Here is a 14330-nt window from a genome sequence, read left to right on the forward strand (position 1 = left end):
CTTTAAAGAAGGACTCGCAATAGCAAAGATACTCAAAGTAAAATACGGGAAAGTAAATAGTTGGAGAAGAGAACACCGATTTTTTCCCGAGGTTTCAAGAAGTTGACACTTCCCCCCTAGTCCTCGTTGGAGCATCCACTAAGAATGTAGCTCCCCCTTGAGTCACCAAGACTCAAGTGCTCCCTCTTGATAACCTATTCTCCATCTCCAGATTGGCGGGCATCAAACCAAGTACATCATCTCTTCCCGGGGCTCCCACAAGTCCTCCAATAGCTCACCGAGAAAACCTTCGATCACCAAGACCGTCTAGGTGTTGCCAACCACCAAGAGTAATAAACCTCAAGCTTCACTTGACAAAGACCAAGCCTAGACAACAGCTAGATGCACACTTGTTACTCTTCAAGCACTTAAAGAAGTCCCTAATCTTCAACTAAGAACTTAGAATTAACACAAGTGCTCTCTCTTACTTCTAAATAACACATCAAGTGTATGAGCTGCTACAGGGTCGCAAGAGATGCTGAGAGGTCCAAATGAGTGGGTATTTATAGGCTAATGATCAAGAATTAGTTGTTGCCTAACAACCTAGAATTTTTCTTAACGCCGGAAGTTCCGGTGTGAATAACTCACTTCACATCGGAATATCCGGTGCTAATACCCCTGACAAAATAGCCGTTAACTGTTCCATTAGCCGTTAAAGCTCCGGGGTTTAATCCGGACTTACGCCGGATTATCCGGCGCATGGAAACGGGCCAGATGATAGTTTGCAACCTCTCTGTATAAATTCATCCGGTGAATACTCTTTTCTACGCCGGACCATCCGGCGTGTAGACTTAATCCGAGACTTCACTGCGAATATTTCTCCGGTGATCTCACCACTCGAACGCCGGACTATCTGGCGTGGTCTTCAATAAATTTTCAAGTCAGAACTCTTAGAAAATTGCTCCGGTGAGATCACTCTTTCTACAGAGGATCATCCGGTGAGTTAAATTTTCGCTGAATTTATCTAATTCAAAGCCGTCTTGAGTTCTAACTACTTGGATACTGAACCAAAAGCTTTTATGGCCAACCTAGCAATAGAAAGTCACAAGTGTGCATCAACTATGTCTAGACTCACCTAAGTCAAGCTACAACTCTTAACCCCTCTTTATAGTACGGTCAAAAGACTAAAAAGAAATAGAACCTATACTACTCTAAGTGTCCTTCATCTCCTTGTGACACTTAGAACTAGAAGATCCTTATCCTTCATGTACCGGTCCTTTGATCGTCCATATAAGCTCTTTAAAGGGCAAGAGTATCAAGACATCATTGTCAATTATGTTTTTCTTTTTCTTTTATACTGTTCAAAGCGCATACGTTAGTCACGATGATACGGTTGTCATTAATCACCGAAACTCTTACCTCTTACCTAGGGGCCTAGATGCTACAGCAGTCACCAGGGCCTTGGCGACGTTGAGCTTCAAGCTTGGTTCAGGTGCATTCACGGGAGGTTGACCTACTCGAGAAGGTGAAGGCGGTGCAACAGAGGAAGCTGGAGCCAACTGACCGGCCAAACCACTTGTCGTTTGTTCCTTCGATTCCTTCATATGTGGCGACTTGCAATCGACATGTTCAAGAATGGAAAGGAAAGCCGCAAGTCAAGACAAATACTCGAGTCAAACCTTTTGGCGACCGAAATGATCAAAAGGATTTTCTACTTCTTCCTCTTGATTGACATTTTCTTCTTCATCATACCGCCAGCTTGGATCGGTTGTGATGAAGGGATCTCCTGGGGGCCCGATGAAGCCAGAGTAATCATTGCCTGCAAAGAAACCCGTCCACAATGATTCATCATCATTCTGGACTTACTAAACGAGTGCTCAGAAGAATGACCAACATAAGGAGGGCAACTTGATACGAGTTACCTCTCATACCAAGTCATCAGGTGCGGCAGTTACTCGAGGAGGCGATTAAGAAGGAGCTCCAGTTGTTTCCGGTAAAAAGGCTACCCACACAGACCGGATGTTAATTGGTTAGTGTTCGATAACTGGAGTAGCAACTAGATAAGTGATCACCTGATAACTCGATGTCAGTACCAACTTATTTCTTCTTAGAGTGTGCTTGAAGGGTGGTAGATCAAATGGCGAGGACGATCTCCTAGATCGAGGAGACCCTTCGACTTCTCGATTGGTCGACACTTTTCCCTTGTCCTTAACTTCTTCTGCAACAATGTTGGTTGCGGGATGAAGGCCTTGCTTATCACTAGCGCCGAAGGAAAAGGTATCCTCGAGAACAAGGACCCTGGTTGTGGGGATGTTGATTTCTTGGTGAAGACTGGAACCTAAAATCATGAAGACAAATCATGTCAAACAAGTAATGATCAGTACCACTTCTTCAATCATAAAGATTCTCACTGGTGGTCAAGGATTTATGAGGAAATAGGGATGAATAGAGCATGTTGCGCCTCTTCAGCAAATAGCTTTCTCAATCGAGCAGCAGTATCTTGTAGAGACAAGGCTGAAAATAAAGAAAAAAGAGTCACTCAAAAGAGCTCGACTACAACAACAGAAGCAACAAAATGCTATATAAATCTTACATCCGACCGCATCTCGGAAACTATAATCATCTCCAGCATAGTCCCAGACAAAATGATCATGCGCTTTCAAAGGACTCAACCTCCGACTAATGAAGTCTTTGGCTACATACCACCCGGTTAAACCACTCTACCTAAGTTCATTGATCCTCTTGATGTAATGGGTAGTGTGGTCGGACTCGCGATGCTTCTTCGACTGGGGTAGGGGTGGATGCCCTTATAGACTAAGGGAGAATTGACTGGGTCGGATTGGAGACGTAAAATCAATATTTTTTTTCAATCTTTCTGCCAGGAGGAGGTTAGCAAAACTGGGATATAGAAATTCTTTATTCCATTCCGCAGTTAGAAACCACAGCCTCCGACATATTTGTTCTCAGTATTCCTTTTCAATGGTAAAAATACTGTAACAAATTCAAGCTCAGCACGATATCAAGGAAGGCTTCACAAAGGTGGACGAATACGCTAAGCATGGTAATCGAATTGGGATTCAGGTGATGGAGCTCTATTTGGTAACAATCGAGTATGATGAGAAGAAACTTGTAATGGGAACATTAAAACCACATTGGAAAAAAGGTTCAAACACCATAATCTCATGATCAATTGACAAGAGGGGAATTGCTCACCCAATGCCAGCCTCCAGTTGGCCAACTCTTGAGGAGGAACGATTCCTTCAGCTTCAAGTTCCTGAAGCTTCGATCGTCGAGATTGACCAAACATCTGTCAGGAGCCTCATTTCGTCCAATTGCTTGGGAGAGGTGTCAACTGCCTTCGCGTCAGACTTTTTCTCAAGCGAAGAAGGAGAAGTGGTGTTCGCAGAGGAATTGGAAGCTATGGAGTTAAGTTTCTGTGCGGCAGCACACGCTTGGATGAAGAAAGATGAAAGCTTGTGAGGGAAGACTGATGGCAAGAGGATGAAAAAATGGTTACAATCTAGGTTTGTACAGATAAATAGCCATAGCTTACTGTCTCTTTGGTAACCACCCCCTTCACTATGGCTCCTCATTTGGCATGAAAAGTGGAGTGATGGCATTGTGCAAATCTTTGTATGCCCATCCACGCGCATTAAATGCGTCTACACCCAACGGTTCAAATTTTGAAGTTTTTCCTTTTTTAACTCTACTTAGAGTTAGGTATCGATAAGTAGAATTTCCAAGCATTTTTTGAGTCTCAAGTGCGAACAACGGTAGGACGCTCAACCGAACTGTGTTTCCATTCAACGCTTGGAACGAGACATTTTCTAGCTCAATTCTTTTGACTGCAAGCTTGATTCACCTTACTCGACCAATCACAGACTTGGTAGTACTCGAGTGGACGCTTGTGGAAACCTTTCCTTCTGAACAGAGTTAGATGGCTACTGTCAAATATCTAACTATAGGATATATGCGCATAATGAGTACACTGTATACGGACAAGGTACACCATACACATGCTTAACAACTCCAGATATTACGGACCCAAATCTACAGGACCCAATACACTTAAAGATTTGGAGGATATATACTAGGAAGGTCTCAATCGTGTTAAGTGACTCAAGTACGACTAGCATCCAGATTGGATTCATTTGCTTTGCCTGTTTGACAAGACGAAGGACTCTCTATCAACTACGATCGGGACTAAGGTGATACTAGAACCCCTTTATAAAGTGGGGATTCTAACCTCTGAAAAAAAGACTTTGGAACCACGAGATAATTTACACCTACGCAACTCGATGCAAGCAAGATCAAGACCCTAGCAATCGGAGATACTCGACGACTTCAAACTTAGATTAGTCTAGATTCAACCCCCCATTGTAATAGATCTAGTCACATTGCACATACTCAAGACAATCAATATACAGCAACATCCACACATTATGTAAGGTATTACTCTAACCGTAAACCCAAACCTGTATACATCGTGTGTTTTATTTCCTACTCAATCCCTGATCTCAAAAATACCACAATTTAACTACGAACATATTATCAGTACTAATCTTCGACACATTTCATCTAGGATAAGCTTGGTATTAGAATGCATGGCGCCTCATTTTCACTGGAATCGAATGAAGCGGTCGTGATTAGCGGATGGATCCAACGGCGCCACCTAGTCCCACGAGATGTGCCTCATCTACCACCGCAAGGGGCTCTGCATGCCGCTTGTGCTCCAGGAGCTCGTCAAGCGCCGCAGCCTGCCCGGCATCTCCCCCGAGGTCGATTCCTCCGTCGAGGTTCCATCTCCTTCTCACAGGTCTCCAATCTCCCCACCGAGCACACCGCCCAGTCGAGCTTGATGGCATAGATGAAATTTCCTGTTTTTTCAAACAAGCTGAGCTAGTCTCGGCACTTACAGCTTACAGGACAACCAACAAAGAACGAAGGCAACAGGGACCACCCCACTCGCAAAAGACCCCAACATAAATTTGAACTGCAAAATATGTGGAAGGATTTCTGATGCTGATGAACTTCCTCTCCTCAAATTTGTAGGCCTCAAGAGGTTAGCTTAGCTACAACACCCCCTCATTGATCTACAGTTGCCCAGTCTCATTTCTGGGAAGAGAACAGGCTCGTGATGAAACTGAGGACCTTCAGGAGCGGTTGGGGTGGCTGGTTCGGCTTGCTGTCCTGCACTCCTCTAGGCTGCAACTGGTTCATTTACAGAATGAGAAACACCTGAATTAACCTGTTATGAAACAGAGAGCATCGCTTGCAGTTGTTCAGATTCGAGGACAGGGAATTCGGATTAACTGGTTCATTTGCAGACATGAAGGCATTGGTGTATTATTACCTTGGCTGATTTGAAGAGTTCATCCAGGACCTCGGACAAGGTTGGGTGTGCGTGAACAGCAAACTTGATGTCCTGCACAGGGGAAAATGATTATGTGTTGGTTCAAGCTAACTGGCTAGCTATATGATGCTGGTTAATATATATTCTGAGTTGATAGGATAAACTGCCAGGTATACTCACTTGCACACAAGTTCCTAGGGCGATGGCATTGGATGCCTCATGGATGAGGTCAGCAGCATGCAAACCCAAAATGTGAACCCCAAGAATTTCACCTGTGTCACGCCGGTAAATCAACTGCAGAGAGGAGCATACATTGTCAAATTCAGTTAACACGCAAAATTGTGGAACCCAAGTGCAATTTTAGGAGGAAACAAAAAAGAATGGCACAGGAACACAGAATTACCTTAGCAAGCCCATCTGCTCCATTTTCTGCCAAAGCTTTTGTGTTAGCCTTAAAGCTGGTCTTAACAACATTTATTTCAAATCCTTCTTTGTCAGCCTTTTCTCTGGCTTGTGGCTGCAAAAGTTTCAAAAACATTGTGTCAAGAAAATCTTAAAATTTGATCCATTTTCATCTTCTGAGAAACAGCGATCGAATATCAATTGCAGTAAAATTAGCAAACTAGTTCCATTAAGCAAGCAATGTACAAATATTCAGCTCATGAATCTCGTGCTTTATGTGCCGCAAGGCTGCATGGGCCGGCCATGCTGGCCTGCATACATAGGTATTCCAACAATAAGAACCTTGACTTACCTCTGTCAGCCCAACCATACTAATCTCTGGATGAGTGAAACAAGCAGCCGGGATGCTTAAATGATTTAGCACGTGGTCCCTTCCAGAGATTTGCTCAACAACTACATTTGAATAGGAATTCAACATCATACAACTATAGCAATAAGGTTGCTTCGAGCAACAACAGAAGAACATGAATCGAAAATTCCCTAGTACCTGAGATTCCTTGTGCACTGGCAGCATGGGCAAGCATGAGTTTACCATTGGCATCTCCAATACAATATAAATCCGGTACCTGTATAGCATTGCAAGTCAAATTCACAAAGAAGCCTTGGAGAGATACTTGTTCTCCATAAAGTTAGTATCGCAATTAATTTTGCAGCATACCACATTGCCATCTGCATCCATGACTTGCATCCGTTCATCAACAGGTACAAAACCACGTTGTGTGACAACATTGATCTGAAGTGAAGGTAAATAAGCTTTGTTGATCTTATATTCACAATATAGCAAATAGAATCAACTTCCAGGTACCCACATTTTCCAAGCCAAGTCCTTTGGTGAATGGCGCTCTTCCTGTGGCTATAAGGGCTGCATCCACCTAAACACACAAATTTCCAATATCCACTGTAAGCCATTCTAGCTAGCTTACAATTAATCGAATAACAAATTGGAAAGCTAGCTAAAATGTGTACAGGGTGCACTGCAATCAGAACAACACTGCACTGACTTATCACGCTGTTGTTTCTAATGACTCTTTGTAAGCACATATTTACCAAGTGTAAAACATTTAAGTGGAACCTTAATAGGTTCTGTACGTATTATTGGTACCAAAATATTTGAACAACTTGATTATAATGCTAAGTAACAGGCATAACTGTTACAACATTCGGTTCTGAACCAAGTACTTGGTAGGTATGGGGCCTATAAGAAGCATTCATTCAGTTAAGCCATGCAGCTCAGGACAACAGAGGTCACAAAAGAGTATGTGTTGTACCATAGAAAAGAGATGGCTGGCAAAACTACAGTTGTGAAATCATCTAGAAGAACAAAACAAAGGAGCCGAAGATATTAGAAATGTAACTTACCTCGAGGGTTTCTTTGTGCTCCTTTGTCTTTGCATCAATTAGCTCAATGAGCACAGGTTTTCCATCCTTTGCTGGAGTAATCTGGAGACAGATGCATAGACCATTCAACATACAGATTATTCAACTATGTCAAAAGAGTCCACTATACTGAAAAAGCTAGAGTGGAAAGTGAAATTAACCTTGCTTGCAAAAACACCAGTGTGATAGTCAATTTTCCGGGGATTGATAAGAACTCTCTGGGCTAATTTTGCAATTTCAGGATCAAAACCAGGCATCAGCTGGTCAAGAGCTTCAACAAAAGTAACCTGCCCAGATGTAAATTCAGGTCACACTTTACCTGACACCAACCAAATTCAATAGATAACAGTAGGTGATATGTTAGATCCTAGAGTTCCAGTTAATTTAATTCCTTGAGCATTTACTTAAGTATAAAATGGTAGAATAATCATATTTTTCATCACAGCCAAATAATTAGAGAAGCTAATATGCAAACCACGGAATCAGATAGCATAACAGCAGATATTAAAGAACACGAACACGCTGGGCACCTTTCATAATTTTTCTGGTGCTGTGACCTGTGGGGCCATGGTTCTAGAAGGAAAATGTGACCTAGCAAATATCTTCATGTCCCCAAATACACTTAGAGCAAGAACTTCTCATGTACCTCACTTCCTAGAGCTGTGTATACATCACTGAACTCAAGTCCAATGTAACCACTTCCAACAATAGCGATCCAGTCTGGAACTGACTCCAGTTTTAGTGCATGATCACTGGTAAATACAGTTTTCCCTGCATAAAACCACCCAGCAAACTTTTGTGAGAACAAACAGTACAAGGAGAGTACAACAAGAAATGACAACCAATACACTGCGCTTGCAACAAAGAATGCACCTGATTGTGCCATCACTAATGTGATAATTGAGTTTCTCTAGGCTTGCTTGTGATGTAAAAAAGATAGTACCAGTGACTATTGAAAGGTCACAACTCACAACAACCACATATCTTCCGACATGTACTCATGATATTTCTTAGTTGAACAACTGGAAAATCTCTAGAAACAGGCATATCCATATCGATATTAAAAAAATAGCACCTTATGCTTGCATTTATTGTCCCTGGTGATTCCAGATTCAACCTAATAAATGAATGTGGCGGGATTCAGTGCTACAATGAATATAACATTTGATAGTGATGACAGACAAAATGGCTAGACTTGAACTAAACTAACTGACAAGCAAAACAGCATTGTATGTAACTCTGAGAGAGGAATGCTTGCATCAATATTAGTTGCCAGAAAATTCTGAAGCATAGTAGTGCCTAAAAGTCACAAGGTCATCGCACTACACTTTATGAGAATATCTATCATATGACTGTTTCCCTTCTCAGTATGGATACTGAAGTTAACAGAACTGAAATTTTCAAAATTGATCTAATGGCAATCTCCAGCATGCACTGTTAATTTCTAAAGAAATCAGGGCTTTCAAATAGAACTCAAATAGAAGCATGATCCATCCAAAGAAACACGAGAAGTAGTTACCATCAATTTCAATGCCTTTGGGAACAAAAGGAACTGACCCAGTGGCAATTATGATGTTCCTAGCAGTGATTTCTTTATCTGGAAAACCAACTTTTCCATATCGTACCTTTTGCTTTCCCTGATCAGGTCATCAATGGAAACAAGTATGTTACTACACATATATTGTATAACTATAAAGAGCTCATTCCTGTGTCTGCAGATATCTTAGCACGCATATTTTCTATGAAGGACATAATTGCTTTCATACACTTTACCCGAAATATTAAGGTTGTTACATTTCTGATCAGAGCAAGCAGTCTAATTTTATTGGATACCTAACTAGTGCTCAATGATCTGTGATTTCCCTTAAGTACATGCACATTAAGCAAAAAGCGGCATAATTGAGAAAACCAAATGCAGGAACAAACACAATTCTTAACAGTTTGAGAGCCATTTATAGGATATGCGGCTAAATGTTCAGCATGAATAATTGCACCAAGTGTTGTCTGGGTTGTACAACAACAGCATAGTTTTAGATAGAAACACATGCAAGTCCAAATTATGAACCTAATTTCTTGTCAAAAGAACATGAATGTAATCTCATGTGCATAACTTTTGGTTCCACACCAATCAAGTTAAGGATAATAGATGGCTTACCACAATTGTGCCAACACCTGTCAGTATGTCCACTCCCAGAGCATTCATTGAGTTAGTCAAGTTGCTTCGGATTTTGGAGGCAAGATTGTTTGCATGATCGGCAACAGCTTGTCTGTCATATCCTGGAGATGAAACCTATTACAAGCAAGCATGCCCAGCAATTCAGCATTAAGCAGGACAAAAGAAATGACATGTCCAAATAAAAACTATTAATGTCCACAGGTAATGGTTGAAATCGTCCATGCCTTCTAAGGACAAGTGGGTTCCTTGATTCAAATGTTGAATTTTGGAAAAAGCTCATCTAATGAAGAGTGGCATAAAAAAACTCAACCAACCTAGGAGGAACTAGGTGGCATTATAAATAAGAAGAAATAGGCACCCAAATTCGCATCAAAGATGACTTGAACCTGGGTGGTCTAGGTGTACATCCACACCCTCAACCAATTGAGCTAGGCCCAGTTCCTAAGAGAGGCATAAAGATAAAGCAAATTCAAAGGCCACCATAGAGTTAATCTATACAAGTAATTCAACAGTTGTTGTTAAGTTTTTACGTTTCTGGAGGTAATAGTGACCAGACAACCTGGATCTTGCACTATATTTCTTCCTTTGTCTAGTATATCTTTTGTTAACCTCTTCAAAAGGACCTCTAAATGCTTGCGAGTAATTCAGCATTTGTTGTTAAGTTTTTACATTTCTGGAGGTAAATAGTGACCAGACAACCTGGATCTTGCACTATATTTCTTCCCTTTGTCTAGTATATACCTTTTATTGGCCTATTCAAAAGGACCCCTAAAAGCACCTAGAAAGATTGAACTCCTAAAGAAGAAATTAGAATGGACAAATCAATAATAGTACCAATTGAGACTAATATGTATGCAGTTAGTTTTTAGAATGGATAAAAGGACTCCTAAAAGCACCAAAGTAAAGCTTTTCGTCAATCTTACACCATACATATCAACCAGTTTGAACCATCAAATAAAAAACTAGCGTACATTAACTCATCTGATCATATTACCTGTAGACCCAAAGACTTCATATGATGTTCATCGTGAAGCTCCCGCATCCGACCACTGACAGCAAGGAGTGCTTTCGATGGGACACAACCTCTGTTTACACAAGTCCCACCCACAACATCACCCTCAATAATGGCAGTTTTCAAACCCTGCACAAGTAGCAGAGTGAAAATTTCAAATATAGCAGCAGTGGCAATAGCAGCAATGGAGAATTAGCAGCTCTTTCAGAATTCTTCTGTGCTTCTATATGACAGAAAAAAATGGGCATAAAAAAAGGAGTATACTGTTGGTCTTGGATCTATCACTGAATATACAGTGGCACCAAGTGCACCTAGAGTCAGCTGGTGCAGCAAACAAATTTGGAATGGTTTAGGGGAAAAGGCGTAGGTTGCAAATTACTTGCCCCATGAGCCGCCACCAAAATTAACGAATACTTCAAGTAACTGCTAACAAGAAAGAGTTTACGCCTGTACACGCCTGGGACTTCACCACCCTACGCCAAAAAGTTAACAGATCATGGCGGCACTTCATCACCTCTCAGTTCTAAAATCTTCAGCAAATGCATGAACAGTTGTCAGTTGATTCAAGCAAGTTTCCAACTCCAGCACCAAACTGCCAGTAGCGGACTCACGTTTTACCATTTGTGATCAGCACTAACGCAGCTAATCGCAAACCGACTTCGCAGCTCCATTATACCGAGGCTACTCGTTACTAGCTTACTAGCCACCCGCATCCCAAGTTCTCAAGAGATCACGACTCACGAGAACACAGTGCGGATGCTACATCGAATAGTATTACATAAACCGCTCTGACCTCCTCGACGGCGTGCAGCGCGGCGCCGTGCCCCCCGACGCCCGCGCCGATGATGACGAGGTCGTAGTCGAACCCGCCGCTCCCCGCCACCGCGCCATTCGACGCCGCCGCTGCCCTCGCCACCGCCCGCCTCGCTGGCTCCTGCGAGATCCGCAGCGAGGGGCACGCGAGGGCCTCGCCCCGGAGCCAGCAGACCCGGATCCTGCCGGGCCGCCGCGCCGCCCCGGATCTGGCACCACTGCCGCCGGTGGTGATCACCGAGGCGGACATGGGCACGGCCGCGGTGGACTGCATCGCAACGGAATGCGAAAAGAGGCTTAGGGTCTGCGCGGCGAGGGAGGCGTGTAGGTCGAGGATGAGGGAAGCGTGGGCGGAGGCGGTGAGGAGGGGTTTGTGCGAGAGCGGCGGAGAATTCGAAGTGGGCGGAGGGAAGGAGAAGCAGACGCTGCGGGGATGGGGCCCACACGTCAGTGTTAGAAACTGCATACACGCGTGCGGGTGGCGGGGAGGGTGATGATGGGCGCCAGGTGAGCAGAAAACGAGGTTGACGTGGCCATCCTGCCTATTAAATTCACCGAGTACTCATTTCTCCGTTTTTAAATTTTCAGATAAAACATATCATTTAGAGTTAGAAAACCTATATAGAGGAAAATAATTTTAAATTGTGAACTTGGTGATATAATTTTTATATACTAGATATTCTTATAATTTGATTAAATATTAGTTAAAATATATAAAATTTAACTTTCTTATAAAAAAATGTGTTTACTATTTCTGAACGGAGGGAGTAAGTATAAGTGATATGCACGCACATCACACTTCTGTTCACACACATGAGTGCATCTTAGTACGCGTATAAACAAGATTAAAAGTATAACCTCGCGTAGAAGAGATATGCGCTTTGACCACTAAACGTATGTAACAAAAATGGTCCTATTAGATTATGATTGTGATTTTGGTGATTAATGATAATATAGTCAATAGGACTAATATGTTTGTCAAGTATATGTTTTAGCATATCTTATTGATGCAATACATAAAGAAGTCACCGAAGTCGAGATAAAGTTTGACTGAATTGGAAAAAGTCACAGAGAATTTGTTCACTGGAATGTCCAGTGCAGAAGGGTTGTACACGACAGAGCATTGTGCCCAGAGACTGATAGCCTCACCGGATAGTCCGGTGAATATGACATGAGACCATTGGAGTGTTTCTGACAAGAGAGAAGTTTGAGGACTTCACCAGATAGTCCGGTGATCTGTACTAGGTAACATCGGAGTATTTCCTGCAGAGAAGAATACAAGTGCAGAAAACTGAAGATCAATCCACCGGATGACCCAGTGCTTGGTTTGTTCACACCGTATTATAGCACCGTAATATTTTTTGCAAAGGCGACTGCAAGTGTTGAAGAATGAAGAAACCTACTGAAAGGTCTGGTGCTCTAAAGATCAATGCACCGGAGCATTTCTTGTAGAGAATAAGTGGTGCTATCTAGCTTAAGTTAACCCAATAGAAGGTCTGGTGATAGAGTTGAAGATCTCACCTGACTATCCGGTGTTCACAGGGACTTAAATGGAGTTCCAACGACTAATTTCTAAGGTTGTACTCACCGGATGATCCGAGGTTAGTACTATTGTTATCATCAGATCATCTGATGTTAACATCTTTTTTGAGCCGTTGTGAAAACGGTTAGTTGACAGGTTTAAGACTATAAATATTCTTTCACTCAGTCATTTGAAGGTGTGGCATATGCTGGAGTCCAGAAAAACACATAGACACTTGAGAAGACATCCAAACCATCAAAGTGCTTAAAGTGATCATCCAAAGTAATTAAGCACAAAATTAATGAGTGATTAGTGCTTATAGGTCTGGAAATAGTGATATCTGCCTAGAGAGTGGATCAAGGAGTGATCCTAACTTATACCAAGTGATACGTCAGCGTCTTGGAGTCTTGGTGACTCACCGACAACTTGAGTCGAAGTTACTCAAGCTTGTTGAACATTCAACTTGGTGTGCAGCGGCGCCATGACACGTGTGCAGAGACACGGAGATCCTTGTCTTAATAGCCCAAGCTCTGAAATGATCACAACGGTAAGTTACTGGAAGAGAGGCTAGTGGTGAGACTTTGTCTTGGTGACTTAAAAGTTGTGACCGTGTGACGACCGAAAGCATATTCTTGTTAGAGCTCCAACATAGATTAGAGGTGACGTTTATGCTATCGATACTACAAGATAAAAAACCCTTGTGTCGAGTTTGCTCTTTATATTTTATTTACATTTCTGTATTTACATGCATGCAATCTACTTTTGTATATTTATCTTTTTTAGAGTAGTTTGATAGGATTGTCTATAAGTTGTAAAACTCTTTTGAGCGGTAGAATAGACACAATAGATAAATCTAAAACATATTTAGATAGAATTTGATATATGTTTCTCTTGTGAAGCTTTTAGAGCTAATTAGAATAGCTTTTAAGTGTCCTAATTCACCCTTTCTCTTAGGACATCATTGATCCTTACAACGTATCCACATATGCTACTATTCCTTTCGAGATTCGATTAAAAAAATACAAGCACTTGTACTGAGTCTAAAACTTGAACTCAGATAGATAAATTCCATCATAAGATTTCTAACCAATTGACCTACGCTCAATTCACGAGTACTCATCATTTCTTCGTGTTAGATTGACACAAGACAATCTCTATCTCCATTTATCAAAGCTCAAAGGGGTTAAGACCCGATTTATCATGCATCAATTTCTTCGTGTGGACTATGATTATCCCGTTCAGTGGAACTGTTTTTTAGCAATTTAGGGTATGTTTAATTTTATGGATGAGTTTCTGTTGAGCCACGTCATATATATAGAATGAGAAAAAGCATCATGAACAGAGTTATTTTATTAAAAAGAATAGTATTTAGTTGGTTATATCTGTTTGAACAGGTTGAACTAAGTTTATGTTAGGTCTACCAAATCTGATACTACATGAGCGTATGTATGCATTGAGATTATTATTGGTTGCTCGTATAAAGATGATTTTGTAACACTAGTAAATGAGCTTGTCTGCATAAGTAGATGCAGGAGCTTGCATCCGTTAGGCTGCAGAGTGAAGCTCGAATCGAGTTTCACTCCTAAATCAGACTGAAGACGTATATTTGCATCCGACTGGGCAGTCTAGAACATTG

The 14330-nt window shown here is 41.7% G+C and overlaps 1 protein-coding gene across 2 annotated transcripts; it reads right to left on the reverse strand.

Moving 5' to 3' along the window:
• Window positions 1-4370: 4370 nt before the first annotated feature.
• On the reverse strand, window positions 4371-11619 carry LOC133885771 (dihydrolipoyl dehydrogenase 1, chloroplastic-like). Of its 2 annotated transcripts, none has more exons than XM_062325517.1 (15): window positions 11153-11619; window positions 10342-10488; window positions 9327-9461; window positions 8691-8808; window positions 7818-7942; window positions 7333-7458; window positions 7154-7234; window positions 6604-6666; window positions 6453-6527; window positions 6282-6360; window positions 6087-6187; window positions 5736-5849; window positions 5513-5626; window positions 5333-5404; window positions 4371-5190 (listed from the first exon to the last, which is right to left on the reverse strand). In XM_062325517.1, exons 1-15 carry the CDS (start codon window positions 11444-11446, stop codon window positions 5089-5091), a joined length of 1746 nt encoding a protein of 581 aa, XP_062181501.1. In that variant the 5' UTR covers window positions 11447-11619; the 3' UTR covers window positions 4371-5088. The 2 variants fall into 2 exon arrangements, with proteins under 2 accessions (XP_062181501.1, XP_062181502.1); XM_062325518.1 differs by having other exon boundaries at window positions 4371-5227; window positions 11153-11618.
• Between the last annotated feature and the right edge of the window lie 2711 nt (window positions 11620-14330).

The sequence above is a fragment of the Phragmites australis genome, chromosome 11 (assembly GCF_958298935.1).
Source record: "Phragmites australis chromosome 11, lpPhrAust1.1, whole genome shotgun sequence".
Classification (NCBI taxonomy): domain Eukaryota; kingdom Viridiplantae; phylum Streptophyta; class Magnoliopsida; order Poales; family Poaceae; genus Phragmites; species Phragmites australis.